This window comes from Branchiostoma floridae, chromosome 4 (genome assembly GCF_000003815.2).
Source record: "Branchiostoma floridae strain S238N-H82 chromosome 4, Bfl_VNyyK, whole genome shotgun sequence".
Lineage (NCBI taxonomy): Eukaryota > Metazoa > Chordata > Leptocardii > Amphioxiformes > Branchiostomatidae > Branchiostoma > Branchiostoma floridae.
Window position 1 is genome coordinate 16,355,478 of NC_049982.1, and position 20,218 is coordinate 16,375,695.

Here is a 20,218-nt window from a genome sequence, read left to right on the forward strand (position 1 = left end):
ATAGTTTTCATATCTTTCATTTACATATATTATACATACATTGTACTATATTTACCTTACATCAAAACAAATTTTCCCTAAATAATCGTTATTACAGTGTTGTTATTGCTCTTGAGGTAAGGGCTGTAAAGCTTAAAAAAGACTGCACCCTTTTGTTACATGATAACTCACATAAAGGGCTCAGCTACTCACGGATGACCATATCATAAGGAAACAGAACAGGAGGTTTCCCTCATAGTACTGCTTTGATGACGGGTGTAGATATCAACATAAATACGTTCAGTTCAGAAAGGCTATTTTTGTAACATCTTTTCTAGTGTAAACAGCTTTAAATCAAGGATCATACCATAATACAGACACATGTACATAGCTGTAAGCAAATGTTTGGTAACTAACAGGTAAACACAATAATACTTGTTTCTTCAAAGTAATACTTTGTTAACAATAACGGGAGAACTGTCTTTCAAGTGTTGACTGAAGGATACCTCGTACATGTAGTCGACAAAAGTTGTTGCAGGGAAATGAACAGGGTCAGGGAGAACCTACAATACATGTACATCTAACTCAAAGTTAGCTCAAGATCATGCACTCACCACACAAATCTTGTGATACATGTACCAATTGACTTACAAAAGACCCAAGAGAACTAAAGCTGGCAACTTATCAAAACAACTAAATAGACACAGTACATGTACAGATGTGAGGACTTGATGCCTCCACATTTTTGCTTCTATCTAAAAAAGGGCATTCTGCATTCTAACCTATCACATGTCCAGCAATACCATAAACATGTCAAATCATTCCTTGATTAATTGCAATGGCAGGTTGATATGGTCACAGCAAACCTTCATAGCAGCTCAGAATCTAAGGGATTTGTACCATTTAACAGCTGGCCCATAAACATACAAAGCAACTCATGTGTTCAATCTGTTGGTACACTGAAAACTGTGTGTATGTATACAGTATTGCCCAAATGACAAGTGTTGACCAATTATACACTCAAAACCTAGATTGGTATTGTAGGCTGAAGGTTAAAAGGTCAGACATCAGGATCATCTTCCTCCAGGACAGGAAGTAACAGTGTCTGAATTTGGAATGTTCCATTTTACCAGCAGGGGATCCACAAGTGGAAGCAGTAAATCTACATCTACCTGACCTGAAAAATTTTTATTGTAACAAACAACTACCTTTGACACATTGGTATATACACCATCCATTTCTAGAATCTTTTTGTCAATTCCTTTTCTGTTAGAATACTCATATGAGATGTGTCATTCTGCTGTATTCTTAGTCAACAGATTTATTGACAAGACCCATGTCTAGAGGTTGAATGACAACACCCATGTTGTTTTGGTGCCATACTGGTAGTTGTAATGAGTATCTAAGCACAAAATTGTAAGCAAAGACTAAAATGAGCCTGTTACCTCTTGTGTTTTGACATGTTGATTGATTCATAATTATTGTTTAGATGTGCAGCACCTCCCAATTAATCCTATCAATCAATGAATGAATGATTTGTTTGAAATTGTTTCACAACCAATTCAACGTGTTCCAAAAACCTCTATATAGAAGCAATATTTTTATTTTGTCCTTCACTAAATTTCACAATTCTACTGCCATTGCAAGTGAAGTTTAGTTTATACATGTACAAATAGTTGAAGTACTTGGGAACATACCCCACATAGGTACATTATGGTATGGGTCAGGAAGTCAACTACCAGGGTTTATATCTCCTACATGTTTATTTACTGAAGACGTAGGCTGTCAGCAATAGCAACAGTGCACTTCAGGATACAGTACATAACAATCTCACTGATTTTTCTCTACCATGGAATGACTTTGTGGTTTGCCTAGTTAGCCGTTAAATCAGGATTTTCTACTGTCTTTTTTATGAAATAAAGGTCCTTCAACATGACATAACTGTAAATGCAGAAATGTTTGCAGTGGTTTTCTGTTCACAGTTTTTGCTGTGGCCCCTTCACCGTGAACACAAAACCATCGCAAACAAAATTACAGTGACTACAGTATACAATGCTATTGCAAACTCAAAACCACCACGAATACTGCATTTTTCCATGTAGTACCGCAAAATTAAATTTCTGTGAACCTAAATTGATTTACAGTAATTCTTAACATACATGTAGTTGCCAAGCAAGTTGGAGTTGTATGTATTGTAGTGTCTTACAAAGTTTATCCAGGCACTTCAATCAATTTGAATTCGGTATGTAGGATACTACTTCTGTATGGAAATATAAATTTTGTTAACTTACTTTATCTTTATTCTTTCTTTGTTTAATTCATGGTGACCATCCATGCATCTATTCATTCATTCAACTACAAACTATTCAACTAATTCATCTATAACTTCCTTCATTCATTATTTGACAACAGGTTTAAAACATGTAGCATAATTTAACTCTCACCATGTCATATATATACTGAAGCACAGCTAAGTGTGAAATTATACAACAAGTGGGTTCCAAAGAGTATGCAAGCAAACAGAATTAAAAACTAGAGTTCGGGGACCTCATACCTCCATGAAATATTTATTGCTTTTTTGTGGATGGTATGTATGTTTATAGTCAGTTGTATTTGAGAGTAATGGTTATATAATATAAATGTTATGGGAAAGTAGTGGTGTATTTATTTAATGACACAGAGGATGTCCATCTGATTAGTAATTATCAAAATGTGACACTTAATTGTGTAATGTGCGTTTAAGAGGTCGACGGCATATGGTAGCGTGGTGTTCCTTAAGCTTGATGTTTGGCATTTAAAATGTCTAAGGTTGTCAGCATTATTGAGGTTCGAATACTAGTATGTGCCTCAGAGCTGTGTGGTGGGAGGAAGTTGGGAAACTCAGAAAGAAGAAGGGATGTGGCCAACTTTAGTCAGATGGTGATTTGATTTTCCACCAATATGTCATAACATCAGCTGTTCACATGGTACAAAAACGAGATGCACACTTTCCTCTGACAGCCCTACACCAACTGTAAGATGAATACTTGGCGCCAACCCCGTCTGCTAACAGCTGTCACCTCACCATCTGCTTGGAGCTAAGCCCATTAACAAACACATAAAGCACGATGCCTGTACCAATATATCTCAAATATAGGGGTGATTTCTGATATTATTACATCGATTATAACGACAGATACGGCTCCCAAAATCTCATCGATTCGAGCTTTCATCACACCCCACCAACACAACAAGTATGAAACCAATCCATCCAGCCGTTCTTGAGTAATCATCTACACAGACAGAGACACATAACAGAAAATATAACCTCCATTCCATGACATTTCATGGAGGTAACTACAGTACATCATTTGACTAGAGTGCCAAACATAGGGCCTGAACTCCTCCAGATACAAAGGTTGTTCTGAATGACAGTGATCGTGATACTGTTAACTTGTTGTCATGTAGTAATATGTGAATTTCTTGGTCCAAAACATGGAGTGGAAGATCACCTTGAAAAGTGAATATGTGCGCAAACTAACGGCTGTTTACTTGATTTGCAAGCAACAGGATCACAATAAACATTAATCTTGATGGGGTGAGAAATAAACAAAAAGATGAGTTGAAGAAGCCACATCTAGTTTTTACCGATCAACATACATAAATTAGGTTAGAAGGTTGTTGCTGCTCTTCTCGTAAATATATCAACAGATCAGATACATGTAAACTTCGCGAGCAACAAGTTTAATAGTAGGATGTGACTGAACCAACAAACATACAGTAAAATGGAGATCAGGAACGAATTTGACGATTTTAAGGCAAAAGAAACGCACAACAGGAAACGCTTTTGTGGGCGTTCGCCGAAAGCGGAAGGGTGCAAAACATCCTCAGGACGCTGGAATTTCACCAAAAAATCCCTTGAAAAATCGATTAGCTGCCGTCATTGGTCCCTAAAATTAACACCCCAGGTGACTCTGTACTCACCTACGGCATATTTCCTAGTAGTGGTGGGCACCCAGCGCGTCATCTTGCGATGTACTTCACGATTTGGAGGCAACCAACGATGCTAACTTTCCCAAAACTCCACTTCCGCCATGTTGAATATCTGTGACCACCGCAGAAAAGCATAAAGTGGTATGATGAAATACAATACAATATTGCCTTTCAAAATAACACGTATAACACATATAAAAATTGGTTGAACAAAACGTCTCAATTGTACATTTTCTAGCATGATAAGTCCACATAAGTCATGCTCTACTTCAGAAGATGATATTTAGCTACAACGATGGGTAATAGCGTGTTGATGCGCTTGTCGATTCCTGGTCATATGATCCAGGACGACCCCATTATCCAGTGGGAGTGTCAGACTACGGGAACTGATGGGTCAATTCAATTCATGTCATGTCAGACGTCAGATGTCACCAGGACGGTCCTTTTTTTTTGCCCTTTACAGCTTTTGTAGATTGTTGATTTTGGAAGAGAAGAAGAGATTATCTTTCATCCACAATATCTTTAGTATTTATTCATTTCTGATTCTGCCATGTTTAAACTTTAAAGTTATTCATTTATTTATAAATGTAGAATTGATTGACGCAATAACGTTAACGTTATATGGATGACATCCTCTGGGATTTTTTTTTTATTCGAATGAAACAGACGAAAATTGATACGATCGGATGTCATCAATATTCTCCAAGCAGAGGTTGACTTGCGGAGATAACTGTAGACGTATAGTGGTGGTCGGGATGTTTTACAGTCTTGCTCCCCTCAGGTGAGCTTGTAAAATCCCCACCATGCCGCAACCCAACCTCTGCTTGGAGTAGTCATTAATACAATCAAATTATGAAACCAACATGGATTTTTTTATGGATGGCATTCGAGCACATCGATCTTCATTCATTTGCTCCAAAAAATTCGACCATACTGTTAATCGTACCAAAGTAGCTGTAAAATGAGCACGTTATATGCCATAAAAACTGATACATTTTTCTCTGCCTTCGTCACTTTGGACGGGAGTAAAACATGCCAGATTCAAGTAAATTTATTGGGTTAATTTTCATTAGTGATGTAACGTGATTGTGATTGGGTTAGATGCCTCCATGATTTTCCTCTTTCAACCGCCGGGCGTTGTTTAAAACAAACAAACAAATGGCTACGAAACTATCACGATAATGATATTTCATTTTGCGAATAGTTAATCACGGTAACAATGATAAAAGTTAAATAAAACTTTAGATGCTCGGTCTCAGATGATTATAGCAAGGAATCCAAGGCGGGGAGCACCGAATCATTACTCTGAAAGCAGAGGTTGAGGGGGAATCGTGACCTCTTTTGTATGCTGTCCGAAAAAGACAGCATATAACAAAAAGCTCACGATTTTCTCCTCTAACGTTACTCAGAGAAAGTAGGATGAGCGTAACAGACGTCGGAGGACAAAGAAAGAGCTATTTAAAAGGAAGGCAAGGTTGACAACCCCCATACCGGAAAGAGTGGTATGGCCTACGTGAGGTCATAGAGGTCAGGTCTGACGTTGTGAACATTTGGGTATGCGAAGATTTGCAGCGATGGTCGACAGCGAAGTGGGCCGTGCTCTGCGCTCTGTTCTCGATCGTGTACAGACTGCGGCTGCTAAACGGCCCGAGGTAAGGTTAAGGAACGCCTGGAAGTGCCGATGTGGCTTGATTACCGAGAAGTGGAGACTGGGAGGTCGGGTAGGAAGGACGCCCTCTACACTGTGACCTAGTTCATGTTCTATTTTTGGCGACGCTTCCAGCGAAGCACTGTACAAACCAGATTTCGTTCGACTTGAAATTATATAAACCTTAACCCTCCTACATATTACATATTACGTGTTGCATTTTGCCCAGTTTGACGTTTATTGTAAACAACGTTGAGGGTTGTCGCAAATAATGTCCCGTTTAGCTAGTCTTGCACGTCCTTCTTCTAAAAACAACGTTGAGGTCAAGGCGGTTTTAACGTCCTTGATTTGGTGGCAACTGCTTGTGACACCGGTCGCAATTAGTACAGTTCATCTACCGCAAGTCCTACAGGGATGCTGAGGTTGCAGTAACAAATTACAATGTACGGGATCATTTTAACAGCCACATGGTTTGAACTTTGAACCTAAGTACTTAGTAAGGAGACATAAACTCCAACACTCAAAGAAGATGACTGCCCCTTCATACACAGGTTACATGTAGCACCTAGTCTCTAACAGACTCCATTGGTTGGTAGTCCAAAGTGGGCAAGTAGACAGAAGAGATCATTATGCAGCCATATGTGTAGCTGGGACCACACTTCAACACATAAAAAAAAAACATATTTTTACTTCTAATACACAGTGTTCTTTTTCTGTGACGTTGGGGCAAGATCCATTAGCGACAGGGATAAACAAGTCCACTAGCCCTATTGTCCAGGGCAAGTGAAAGTGCTGTTCGGGCAAGTGCATGTCCTACCCCACTTGTCCGATCGGGCAAGTAAGATTTTTCCATTGATTTTAGTGCAATTTTGATATACTTGTTACTTTTTACAGTCATGACATCAAGCAATTGTCTACAGAGAATTCCATTGCTGGAAGTGAAAATGCATATACTAGTAACAGTGACATTTGAATTTTGGGCAAGTGAAAAATTGGTTCGGGCAAGTACATTTTTTATGTGCTTGCCCGATAGGACAAGTGGATTTTAGAAAACTTGTTCAACCCTGAGCGATAACGTTTTTTGCGTTTCCAGCGCATGAAGATACCTTTTTCTTCCCATTCTTTGCATGTCCCTGCCTTCCCCGAAGTCTGTCTAATGCGCTGGGGGGTTATAATTAGCCGTCTCAAAACCCCAAAGTACTCCACAACATGACCTATTACAAACATTTATCACTATTCAAACATTTGGGCCACCATTTTGAATGGGTCCGGAGATGTTCGGGTACCAGTCCTGGGAATGTTCCGAGCGTCCTGTTTAACTTAGGAAAAATGTGTTTTTCCTTGCGGGTTTGCCCCAACTTATCATAGGTGTACAGTTTGCAACCAAGGTACCAAACTCCTCTGGCCATCCTTTGGTATATTGTTTCATCTATTTGACCAATTTCAATTATTTTTACATCAGCCTATGGAGTCTGGTAGAGACTAGGTGGGCTGTTAACCTCTCTTCCCTCCCTCAGCATCTGCCAAAAGTACAGCCTCGTTTGGTGGCAGTCACCAAGACCAAACCCAAGGAACTGATCCTGTCTGCATATAAAGCTGGTCAGAGGCACTTTGGGGAGAATTATGTGAGTAGATTATGTTTGCATGTTATTCAGGTATATGAACCCAATTTCTGTTAGAAATTTCCTGTTTTTTTGGTGAAGGTATCACTTGCCATGGTTATAAAAGACTGGCATTTGTGCCTTGTGAAAAGTTAGATGCTAAGTATGTAGTAATGATGTTAGCTATATCAAGTATGTGTCCAGTAATTGCTGGTCATCTTTAGTTTTGTCAAGTCATTGATGGACATATTGGAAAAACTTTAGTTCATATTTCTGCAACTTGTGCTTTCTGTTGAAATGTACCTGGACCTTTATTTGCTTTTTTGTATTCATTCAGACACACAGACACAATAAGGTTACTGTTTTGAAGTGGACTTCTGCAAACACTATGCTAAATTTTTGCTTTCTCTGAATCCCTAGGTGCAAGAACTGACAGATAAAGCATCAGATCCAGAGGTAAGGTGACATGGGTGCTATTGGTGAAAGCACTGCATCAGTGCATGCATAAAAGTCTACATAGAACCAATTGTCTTAAACTCCAGTGAGCAGTGTTGTACAACAATCAGCCAATCAAATTAGCCTGTAAGTCCTCTACTGTAACATTCCCTTACCAGGGCTCGAAATTCATTTTTGGGATTAGGTGCACTGGTGCACCCAGCTTAAAAAAATGGGTGCACCAAAATATTTGTGGGTGCACCGCTTAAATTTAAGTAGAATGTAAAAAGAAAACTAACAACAAAACTCAGTTACAAGCTATCAAATTCTTAAACAAGTAACATTACAGACATTTTTTATTATTATTAACACTTAGATCTCAAGAATATAATGTATAGTAGTATACTCTATATTTTTCCATACATAAACCTAAGAAAATATTTGGGTGCACTCTGTGCACCCACTGAAAAAAATTGGGTGCACAGTTTCAATTTTGGGTGCACCTGGGTGCACATGCACCCAGTATTTCGAGCCCTGCTTACCCAGTACCCATCTCGTGCATATTGAATATTGTATAATTTCAGTATCGTATCAAGCCATTCCAGAATATTGAATCTCATACACTGTATGTGTTACAATTCTTTCAAGATTGTAGGCCAGCTAAATGACATCAGATGGCACTTCATTGGACACCTGCAAAGGAATAAAGTCAATAAGGTCACTGGTAAGTGTGACAATTTGGTGTGGGCTTGTCTATTCAATTTGCACCTTGACAGATAGGCTGTGAGAAACATTTTTACTCACACTCTCTCCTGATCCCCTATTTCAAATATCTCCCCTCCCTTTTTTCACTGTTCCCCTTCCTTCAGTCTTAAAACTTTTATAGCCATAATCAATGATAGTAATAGTCCTAAGATAGGACTACCAAAAGAAAATATGTAGTAAATAAAAATCACAGTTGTATCCTGAGCAGTTTTTGTATTGTCTATTTTTGGAATACATTAATTTGCCATCTGAAGCCTGTGAAGTAAAAACTGACAAGTCCAATAGATGATCATTGACATCTAAAGCTTTAACGATTAGTTTTTCATTGCACATGTACAAAGAATAGAGGATCTTAAGTTGAATGTTAATTTCTACACCACATGTCACCAAATATCTGTACTCCATAGGTATACCAAACCTTTATATGGTGGAAACTGTTGACTCAGAGAAGCTAGCTACGGCCATCAATGCATCCTGGGAAAAATTGGGCAGAACAGACAGGTTGAAAGTCATGATCCAAGTCAACACCAGCAGGGAAGAACGTAATAAGTCACTTTTTCATTCTTTGTCTTTAGTTCTCCTTGATTAACGCAGTCCTTTTTGTAACTTTGAGGATATGCTATGTTGATTGAAACTAAGTGCAAGTAGATATGATAACATATTCAACATTCTTTTGTACTGTTGTTTCATTTTCAATTTTTCAGGATTCCAAGAAGTTGACAAAACCTTGTATGGCTCTTCAAATATCACCACTAAGTGCTGCAGAGTACAAAGTCTTGCATAAACTAGTAATCTTCCTGTAAAATCATGATACTGTTCAATGTGAAGCATTGCAGACAAGTTAAAGTTTTTTTCACTTTGCAGAAAAACATGGTACATCCCCTGAGAAGGTGTGTGACCTGTATAAGCATGTTGTGGAGAATTGTCCACACCTGCAAGCCGTGGGGATCATGACTATAGGTGTGTACGACTATGACCTGCGCAACGGACCAAACCCAGACTTCCAGGTCAGTACTAATCAGTTATGTAGATCATTACGATGGTCAGTTGAAAATATGTCAGGGCTCGAAATACCACCTGCATATGCAGGTTAGTGCAGGTAAAATTGAATCTGTGCAGGCATTTCTGATATCTACCTGCACCTAACCTGCACTGGTCCATGTACTGGGTTTTATACATAAATTTCCTTTGATTTAGATGTATAGGGATTGTTATTAGCTGCATTGACTGTGACCACCTATTAAGTATAAAAGAAAAAAAATAGCAATGGTTCCTAAACAATTTTAGTATGATTCATACTTCCTAAACTGAGAGTGGTGCAGGTAAAATTTGTCTGGTGCAGGTAATTTCTAATGTTACCTGCACCAGTGCAGGTATGCAGAAACAAGGATTTTGAGCTGTGTGTGTATATTACATGTTGACAGGTGCTCCTGGAGTGTAGAACAAATATATGCCAGACCTTCAACCTCCAACCTGAAGATGTGGAACTGAGCATGGGCATGTCTACAGACTTTGAACATGCTGTAAGTTGTCTTCTTCCTTGCCTTATTTTATCTATTTATTTTCTTATAACACTAATGTACTCTGAAAACTTTTGGGGACTTTGTAACTTTGATTTTATCATTATCTAGTACATGTAGTTGCAATAAAACATTTTCCAAACAGTACGTCACAATTGATAACAAAGTCTTGTGTTTAGTTTTATCTATAATTAGACAGAATTATTAGATAATTGTCATTGTAAATCCTCTGAAAAGGTGTAGTAGAAGTTTAACTGTCATTCCTAAGACTATTCCTTATGGTACATGTATGACCTTCAGACAAGATATTGTTTCACTCATGAGGATACCACATTGAACTGTGTACATGTTTTGATTGGTAGTAGTCATGCAATAACATCGTACTATTGCCTAATACCTTTTTAAATCTTTTATGTCAGATTGAAGTGGGCAGTACAAATATCAGAGTTGGCAGCACCATTTTTGGAGCAAGACAATATCCAGGCTCTAAACCTCCTCCGAAGACCACACCCAACAACCCAAATGCCACACCTAACGACCAGCAGCAGCAGACAACTACTGACAAAGTGGAGAGCACCAGACAAAAATTAGATGCTGTAAATGTGAACTCATAATATGAAAAAAAGTTGAACTTTTTAGCAGCAGTGAATGAAATTGAAAATCCAAACTGCTACTATGCAGGGAGGATTCCAGTTCCTATGGAAACTCTTATTTATCAGAAGTGTGAGAAATAAAAGGCTTTTAGTGCAAATGCATTTCATTGGTGATTTTTTTCAAGGGACCATCGCTTCATTCCTGTTCTTTAACGTGCCTGGGGTATGGCTCTCCCCAGACACGGGACCTCCATTTAACGTCCTATCCGAGGGACGGCCCTAGCCGAAACTAGGTACTCATTTTCACCTGAGTAAAGTGAGGAAAGTCGTGTAAAGTGCCTTTCCCAGGGGCACAAGATCGGTGACACACAGCTGGATTCGAACCTGCAACCTCTCGGTCATGGGCCGAACACAATACCACTGTGCTTCGCGGTCATGGTTCTAATGTCTTAGTGTGTAATTCAGCACACGGGACAGGGTCTAATGTCTTGGTGTGTCATTCAGAAATGGGCTCATGCCTTGTTATGTGTCATTCAGGCCTGCAAGTCTTGTTGACTGTCATTTAAGGACAGGTCTGCATGTCTTGCTGATGTGTCATTAGGGCCTCATGTCTTGCTGGTGTCTCAGGGAACTAGGGGCACCAGGCTTGTTGTTTTCTTCATGAGCAGAGTCACACATCTTATTGATGTGTCATTCAGCACTAGGAAGAGTTACACGTCTTGTTAATGTGTTTTGGCACAACTTTTGCACGAGAAGAGCCACCAGTCTTGTTGGTGTCTCATTCAGCACCAAGGACAGAGACACAAGTCTTGTTGTGTTGATGTGTTATTCAGCACGAGGAACATTGCCACCAGTCTTGTTTGTCATTCAGGGGCACCAGTCATGTTGATGTGTCATTCAGCACCAAGGACAGGGGCATCAGTTTTCTCGATTTGTCATTCAGCACTAAGGACAGAGGCACTTGTCAGTCAGGGACAGGGGCACCAGTATTAGTGTATAATTTATCACCAGGAAAAGGAACCTATATCAAACTCATTTGTGTGAGTGTATTTCTCAATGAGTGCCAGTGTTGTTTCTGCTGCCAAGTTTATACATGGTTCTGACAGAAGGGAGACTAAGCCAGAATATATTCCACTTAGCTGTATTTATCAGCAGTGTAAAATTTGCCTTAAAAATGTCAACTGGTACAGACATTGATTTTTTTATGTACCCCATTCAAATATGTACACCACTGCATATGATACAATATGGACTGCACAGATATTAGCTATATTGTGAGTAAGAAAAAACCTTGTAATAGAATAAACAAGAAACGTGAAGTACACCACATGGCTTAACATGGTGGAAAGACATTACATTGAAACAAGTAACGCTGCTGGAGTTTATGATACAAATTATTTGGTAATGAAGATACATGTTTTGTGATGTGGTATGATATCTATTTAACAAATTTTCCCGTGCAGCCATGTCACCCTTAGACTTTGTTGAAGTCATTAATTACTTTGTCATATTGCTCAACAAGTTTGAATTGAAAATCCTGGTGGTGCAGATGGTGTATGATACTAAGAATACAATGTACTACATTTACATGTCCAGTAGCATGATGTCAAGAATTTCCTCTACATAAGTCCACTTTATGTGTGATATGAAGCATATTACTCTCACATGCCAACATAGGTGTATAAACTACAACTGTTGTATAGTATTAGATATAGTGCTAGGTTGGACACACCCCTACAGTAAGTGTAACAGGAAGTGGACAAGTCTTCAGACTTGTACAGGAACTGGACACTCCCACCTCCACAAGTCCTACTAGAGACCACCTCATGTGTAAGTTTCTCCACACACCAGTCCTACTCAGTGTTACATGATACAGTCTGTCATAGATGGTTCACATGAGATAATCCCACTCAAACTACACCAGACCACACAGTACAGTTCCACCACAGCTGGGTTAGTTCCAGTTCAGTACAAGACCCCATCACACAGACAGGAGACACAAGTCCCTGACAGACTAGTCCACCCTCCCACCACTGCAACAACCTGACATGGTTGTGGGGTGAAGTGAGGATGGGGCCCGACATCCCGATTGGCAGACCGGGTGCAGAGCAGCCATCTCTCACTGCACGGCGCAAACATATCAGATCGATGGTGCAGTGGGAGAGGTTGAAAAGTCTGTAAGAGACACTACACTATAAAACTCACCAGGTGTATGAAGTTTGGTCCCTAGAGTATCTAGAATCTGGGATTCCAGAGCATTACGCCAGGGGGGCGACTTTTCGGTGCATGTTGATTTGGTGGGGCCGCACAAGGGGGTGTACTGGTGTACATATACGGGTTCATATACATATACCGCTCTTTCACCTTACCCTGTGAGAAGACACTATTGTCTTATGAAGTTTCAGATAGATATAGTCAACAAATTGTTTTCAAGGTTGATTTCTTTTCATATATATGATTTGTTTCAAGAATAATTCAAAGCCCTGCTTAGCACCTTATATTTACACGATTTATTCATCTATGTAGTTATGCACTATCTTGACGACAATGATAAAATGTATGTATACGCTACATAACTTTTGAAAGCTCAAGATAAGGATTACTGATTCTGCCGGCTCCTTGTTCTGTCAGCTGCAGGGAGTCAGGGTTATGGTACGGGTTTTCCGGAGTTGAATGTTGATCGTCGTTGATTATGTTGTAAGGAGGATCGTTTGTGATATCACCCTCAGCTGAGTCGGCAGGCGCTTCCTGCGGTGAACACGACTGGGTTAGCGGTCAGCTGCACATGGTTAACGTTGGCTCGGGATCAGAATGGGAACATCAGAGACTACACTTACTCTATGAAAAAGGAAACGGCAGTAAAAAGATAACAATTGAAATACCTGTTGTTGCTGTTGATCTGGCCTGCGTTCCACGTGTTCGGCAGATGAGTGGCCTTTCCTCTTTAGGCACAAGACGGCCGCCATTACCAGGATGATGAGCAACAGGGGCACTCCCACGGCCAGGCCCACAATTGCTGCTTGTGGCAAGCCCCCCGTGATGAAGTGCTCACAGTGGTCTACTTCTGGTACCACGAGCTTAATATTATTACAGAAAACAGTCACGCAGGTTATGTAGGACGTGTCAGGGAGAAGTTCCAGTATGGGGTAAGAACGGCTGGTCGAATGAACCTGTGGTGTTGTCTTCCACGACTTCTCTTTGATAGGTTTGTACTGAATTGCAAATCCTGACAGCAGATCTGGACTACCTCCGTATGTCCACGCGACCTCAGCACTAGAGTCTTTTACGTTCTGTACCTCAACGTCTCTTGGGCCAATACAGGTTTCTGTTTGGCCTACTGTAGAGGACGGCGCGGGTGTTTCTGACGACTGTGGATTTGCCACAGAGGGAGAACCTTGGGAAGGAGTTGTCATTGGCGGTGTTGGGGAGGGTGTTGGGCTGTGTAAAAAATAGAAAAGTACATTAACTATTCATAAAGACGGATAAGCAAGCACAAATAGTCATAGTAATTCAAATGTCAATTTAAGTTCTGTTCAGGTCATTCATTGGTGTCATGCCGTTCAAGACATTGCGTAGATTGGCGATATTGCTACTTGGGTCATGATGAGATGTATGGTATTACGTAATCTTTACTGTCCTGGGCGCAATTTAGTCAGACCCTGAGGAAATCATTGTTACAGTACATTATTTCAAAAATGTGTTACTTCTAATGCCACGGAGCTTGTTGCAGGGACAAGATGCTGAAACAGAAACTAATGGAAGTGTTGCTTAGCATCCCGTAATACGAGGAACAATAGTCATTTCCAGGGTCGAAGACCAAGGCAGTTTTTTTTCGACCTTTATTTTTACTGATATCTTTAGCTTTATCAAAAGAAGCTAACGTGTTAACTGTGTTGCATTTACCAGATCTCCACCGCGCCTTGTGATGCGGGTGGAACAGTTGTTATCGGGCACGTCCCCCCTACGTCCTCTTCGCCTAGGGTTTCCAGAGAACGTCTTCTCAAGGACACTGGAAGGAAGCAGGTTGGAGAACTTGGGTTGACGTTCACGGCTGCAAGAACAAGGACAGATAAGGTACACTGTGAGTTTGTGTGCCCGATATGCGTTAAACCAATATCGATTACGGTTACGTACAATACGTGTAGGTTTATGAACCGTACGGGGTTTGTTTCCAGACATTCTAATTGGTATGTTTTATGTATCTCTCCACATATCACATACATAGGGGCAGATGATAAAAGCTTACCAGTTTTGTCAATCCATTTCCCGAGATCGAGCACGTCACAGTCGCAGGTGAACCTTGTTCCCATGGTTACCGTTCGGAGGCACGGGAGATGCCGAAACACTCCTGAAAACAAGGAACTTCATTTCACAATTTCCTTCTAAAGAATTATTTTTTCATACAATGTCGGGCATCATCAATATCAAATGATTCACTAATTATTGATGCCTAGACACTAAGCATCATAGATACGGAGGTGGATAACGGAGTCTTCTGACAACATAGACATATATAAAGACAATGTATACATACGCGGTGACCAGGTCGTCACTCTGTCAATGTTCAGACTAAGCAGAGACGTCAGGTTACCGAATGCGTCTGAAGCGACTGACGAAATGCTTTGAAAATTATTCCTGTTAAAGGAAATCAAAGGAAAACAGAAAACCCCTACTGTTAAAACCTTTTTACGATCACAAAGTAATAATAGACGCCGTTCAATGGCATTGTGTCTTTTACAGTTTGCTTCCGTATGAAATGAAGTGAGTTGCATGTACGATGCGAAATTTATGTATTGCTCATACGACAATAATGTCAAGCCCTCATCATTGTGATGACAATACCGGCAATACCAAACCACAAATAAGTAGTTCAAATGACTAATGTACTTATATCAACACGTGAAGGAAACCTACCACCTGACCGTTATGTGGCAAGACTGGCATGAAAATACTGTCGTTGCGATTTTTCTCAATTACACTTAATGGCTAGTAATATTGACTATTGATATTGACGTGGCGAATACCTGGACAGATCTAGAGTTCTGAGAGCCGGCAATGTCGCGAAAGCAAATGGATGAATCTTCTGAATCCCAGAATTCGACAGGCGCAAGTAAGTCAGGTTGGGGAGTGGAAGGTGATGTCCTGTCGCTGCAGATGGAGACAATGACAGCAGGAATATGTTAGATACATGAAGCCTTTCGACCAAATCATCGGCAAGTCTACAATCTCAGGAAAAGTTGTGCTGTAAAACAGACTGCACTGGGACTGGACCTGAAAGCTCGACGTTGCTGTTGCGATATATTCTGCCGAGCGGCAGCATTTTCACTAAAAACAGATTATGATGCATAGTCCCGGAAATATCACGAGATTGGCGCCAATGAGTGTGTGGTTTGACAGACTGACAATGCAACTCCCTTACCTGATCGGGGAAGCGTTGTGATGTCTCCCAAGCGGATTTCCGTCAACGACTGGTCATTGTTGAATATGGTCAGTGACTCCAAGGAAACGGGCAGAGCTGGCACAGACGTCAACCTGGAACCTGACAACGCGATCTGCGAAGGGGGACAAAGGAGATAAGATCAGGATGCGCTGCTTATCTTTGCATCGTGTCTATTTTATCTATTCTTGCACTCTAAATAGAATTACTTATTATGCCTTCGTTAGGACCATAACTGTAGCTTTGATTGTTTAGGGGGTTCTTTTGTAGACTTTTGGGACTAGAGAACTCGAAAGCTTTCTGAGCATTGTATTTGAGCACTGTTGACGTGGGTTGAAACAGACTGTCGATGATAGTGTTGGGACTGAGGATGTATTGGTAATTCTGTTTCAAGTCACGTGGAGAGGTTTGTCAGAATGTATCTTTCAAAACGTTTGGATTCGGTTCTGATATGTAAAAATAACAGCAAGACAGTCGCTGATAGTTGCACGATGAAATGTTGCTTGTGAATAAATGAATGGATGAAATTTATTGCATTTGTACATGGTACAATGTAAGACAAGAATGATAAAGCAATTGATTCAATAATCGTCTGTGTGATGTACGTCTTCGTGACATTCATGTTCTTGTCTAAAACAATTGCAACTTAGGTAGTATTTCTCAACTGAAAACTATGGTGGCACGAATCTGCCTTCATATTCGTTACAACAAAGACAAATGGATTTGATTTTCTAATTTTCTAGGTGACTTACACTTTTTAAGCTTTGTAGGGGTGACAGCACAGCGTCACTGATGCTCACGAGTGGGAGGCCGAGTAGGCCTAAGTGAGCGAGATTCGGAAGGTGCCAGAACGTGTCGTCAGGAAAACTTTGTATAGGGTTACTACCTCCCATGGCTATCTGTTCCACAGACACCAGACCTGTAGGGACATCGTGTACACTGTCAAACCTTACGTATACATTGCACTCTGTCAGTCTGTGGTGGAAGTTGTTGTTTGCTTTAAAACTTATTCCTTCCCGACCTAGATAGTTCGTGTCGTCAGGTACAATAAGGCATGTAATTGTATCGTCTCCAATTGACCTATAGGTCATCCATGCGGGACACTCCCTGACCCTGAGCCCTTTATCAACCTCGATTGCATGTTCGCTCCTTTAAAAACATGAAAAGCCAAGGCAAGGTACACGTAGGTAAGCAGCAGACTAATTTATGTGCGACATACGAACTTTGACCCGACAGCGGTGAAATGTCTAGGCTGGGGTAAAACAGGTATGTCGTTGGTGCCGTAGGGTAAAAGCTTGTCTGCCTCACATGTATATATATACCACTGGTACTGCCAACTGGTTCTACCACATGCAAATGTACCATCGTAAACAAAGCTAGATTTGACCTTTTCAAGTCATATCACGCATTCCATCAACCACAGAACACAGAGCAAGACCAACCAATTTTTCTACACATAGTTGGTCCGTTCCTTTCTGACCACTGGTTTGACATATAATGTAATTACGTTAGCAACATGTAGAGAATGTGTACTATTATATTCTCAGATTGCTTTTCACGGTAAGAAATGTCATGGTGAACTGCACGGAATTATAATTGAGAGCTCTTGTGTCATTACCCTTAACTTTTCAAAGCATGTGCTGCTTACCTTCAAATGTTGCAGCTGAAACACTAGTCAGAAGGTTCCCGAATATTTCCAAGAAAAGAAGGTTGGCAAGGTTGGCAAACGAACCGTTCTCCACACTTGTGATCCTGTTAGCCTGTAGGAGGTTAAACAGACGACGCGAGATCTCTTGGACTTCAACATCAACAACATAATACCGCAAAATCCTGACATGAACTACGTACACTGCATGCTAACCCAGGATGCTATGAAGTACCATGACAGAGAAATTACGTTGCATGATAAGGAATAAAGCTGGAAAGTAATAAAAAGTACAGAGAATCCCAATCAAAGCAATTCATATGCGTCGTTTCTCAGATCACTTATCTCTATTAATGATATAAGAAATTGCTGTTATGTGCTGATAAAATGGACTCACATGTAGATGAAGATACTTCAGTTTTGTCAGCCTGGCGAAATCCTCCCTCCGAACAGCCGCGAGACTGTTCTCAGCCAGGTCCAGCTCCTGGGAGGACCAGGATGGATTTGCTTTATCTTCGAATTCTTTTATGACTTTACTTTTTACTTATTAGTTTAAATGCGCTCTGATGGGAGGCAAGATTTTTCAAAAAATGAAACAAGCTCGGAGTTTACTCTAGTTTATTGGGGTTCAACTCACCCATAGGTCCGTAGACGTGAATGTCGATGCCGACATGTTCTGTAGTATATTGTTCCTCAGGGTCAATGACTGCAGCTTGACCAGGTCACCAAACGCTTCATCTTCGATAGAGCTGATGTTGTTCCTGTCTAGGAGCAATGTGGTAAGATTGTACAGTCCAGAGAACGCCGTCTGTGTGATTGTGGAGATGTCATTAGATGACAGGTCCAGAAACTCCAGGTTTGGGGTTCCGATGAAGGACATGCCAGGGAGATTCTGGATCGTGTTATCACTCAAAGTCAGACGAGTTAAGGCTGGTATCCCCAGGAAGGTTCCACTGTTCAACACGCCGATATGATTTGAATGCAGGTACAGAACACGCAGCTCCTTGAGATGACTGAAGCTCCCATCTTCTATTGTTGAGATGTTATTAGACGAGAGGTTGAGCTCCGTAAGAAGCGAGACTTCTGTGAACGTCCCGATGCCGATGGAGGTGAGCTTGTTGTCCTGTAAGTCGAGCATCTTCAGGCTGCCAACGAAGGAATTACTTCCAAACGCAGTTATTGTTTCGATGACATTTCTATTTAGAACAAGTCTCACAAGTTGGCTCAGCCCATCGAAAGCCGAAGCGGGTACAGTAGAGATCGCGTTCCCTCCTAACCGGAGAACCTGAAGGTTGGGCCGGCGACTGAACGGGGATCCGGGGCGTGCTATGCTAGTGATGGAGTTATCTTCCAGGTTCAGTTCCAGCAGGTTGGGAAGCGCTGGATCACGTCTCACCTCTGAAATCTGATTATCATTCAACAGAAAAATTTCTGTTGAAGAAGGTATGAGTTGATTCCGCGGGAACTGCGTAAGGATTCCGTGACTGCAGTCGGCGGTGGTACCAAAACATCGGCACTGGGGTGCGCAGTCAAGGGCAGCCACAACTCCGGTCAGGACAGCGAGCAGAGGTACTGATAGCCATAACGTCCTTGTGTGGGCCATGGTGGCCAACTGTTAAAAATAGAACACGAATAGGCGTTGTCATTTTTTTCTCCCTGTGCCCAATTATCCTGTCAGACGTGATTAACCTTTCCAGCATAATAGTTTGTCATGATCAGAGGAAAGGCAGTGAATTTTAAAGAACAACCTTTATGACGAAATAGGTGATAGTGAGGCGAGACCTCTTAATGACACAATGTCTTAAGGAATGAAAACAATGTCTTTGTGGAATTTTAAAAATTAGATGTTTGAAAACGAATGCACAAAACATTTACCATTCACTTACTAGTTCAATGACAGTATCACACCTCAACACCATGATAAGATAAATGAGCATTTCAATACATTGACTGCCCTTGGGTCGGACACCAGTGTTGAAAAGGTGTATGGCACCAAATGCACCCTGGCACCCTGACATAGTTGTTGACAACTGTACTATTAAAGAGTTTAATCAATTGTGAAATTATCTTGACCTTTGAAATGTTTAAGATTCCAGACGGCATAGAAGAAACCCCATACCTGATATGTGCTGTTTGATTGTGTCTCGGTCGTCTTTGATCCGAGAAACTTACCACCTCCACTTTCTGTACAATGCTTCAGACTTTTTCCTGAATTAGTCCGGTCAAGCATAGAATTAAGTAGTCTGACAAGCTTTAATACATACCTTTATAATGACCATGGGCAGTCTTAGATCACCTGATATCATTTATGTTTGTATGTGCGAGCGTGTATTTTATCCAGTCTCTATGAAGCATCATCATAATCCATCTAAGTCCAGCAAATGAGCGTACGAAGTGTTGTTTCAGGGCATTAATGTTAAATAGCCAGTGACAGTGTTTACGCAATCTCTCGCTAGCTGGGGTTAGTGACCCCCTCCATAACTGTAGGGTCCGACGGGCGGTAGGAGCGCGATGTTAGTCAGACTAAATGTCAAAGTGTCGTTGTACTTTTGTAACTACTTACCATTAAGCAAATCATGCAATTGATTTGACCTTTGATATGATAATAGTCTGCCACAAAGAC

At 40.8% G+C, this 20,218-nt stretch overlaps 3 protein-coding genes across 12 annotated transcripts in view; 1 reads left to right on the forward strand and 2 right to left on the reverse strand.

The window, feature by feature from the left end:
- LOC118414781 (dedicator of cytokinesis protein 1-like) overlaps positions 1-4,063 on the reverse strand; it is a 45,491-nt gene extending 41,428 nt beyond the window's left edge. For 9 of the 10 annotated variants that reach the window (XM_035819023.1, XM_035819019.1, XM_035819025.1 and 6 more), the window contains exon 1: positions 3,943-4,063. In XM_035819023.1, coding sequence (XP_035674916.1) covers positions 3,943-3,985 — 43 coding nt within the window. In that variant the 5' untranslated portion in view covers positions 3,986-4,063. The remainder of the gene's footprint in view (positions 1-3,942) is intronic. The other variant, XM_035819026.1, reaches the window with a different exon arrangement.
- Positions 4,064-5,415: 1,352 nt separating this feature from the next.
- On the forward strand, positions 5,416-10,675 carry LOC118414114 (pyridoxal phosphate homeostasis protein-like). The gene is made up of 8 exons (XM_035817897.1): positions 5,416-5,603; positions 7,117-7,224; positions 7,621-7,656; positions 8,284-8,359; positions 8,808-8,942; positions 9,265-9,407; positions 9,825-9,923; positions 10,340-10,675. The coding sequence occupies exons 1-8, from the start codon at positions 5,508-5,510 to the stop codon at positions 10,532-10,534; spliced, it is 888 nt and encodes a 295-aa protein (XP_035673790.1). The 5' UTR covers positions 5,416-5,507; the 3' UTR covers positions 10,535-10,675.
- Positions 10,676-10,840: 165 nt separating this feature from the next.
- On the reverse strand, positions 10,841-19,840 carry LOC118414113 (podocan-like). The gene is made up of 12 exons (XM_035817895.1): positions 19,715-19,840; positions 18,233-19,207; positions 17,993-18,079; positions 17,599-17,710; positions 16,703-16,869; positions 15,933-16,065; positions 15,538-15,661; positions 15,048-15,148; positions 14,760-14,861; positions 14,417-14,564; positions 13,396-13,951; positions 10,841-13,261 (listed from the first exon to the last, which is right to left on the reverse strand). Exons 1-12 carry the CDS (start codon positions 19,823-19,825, stop codon positions 13,082-13,084), a joined length of 2,796 nt encoding a protein of 931 aa, XP_035673788.1. The 5' UTR covers positions 19,826-19,840; the 3' UTR covers positions 10,841-13,081.
- Between the last annotated feature and the right edge of the window lie 378 nt (positions 19,841-20,218).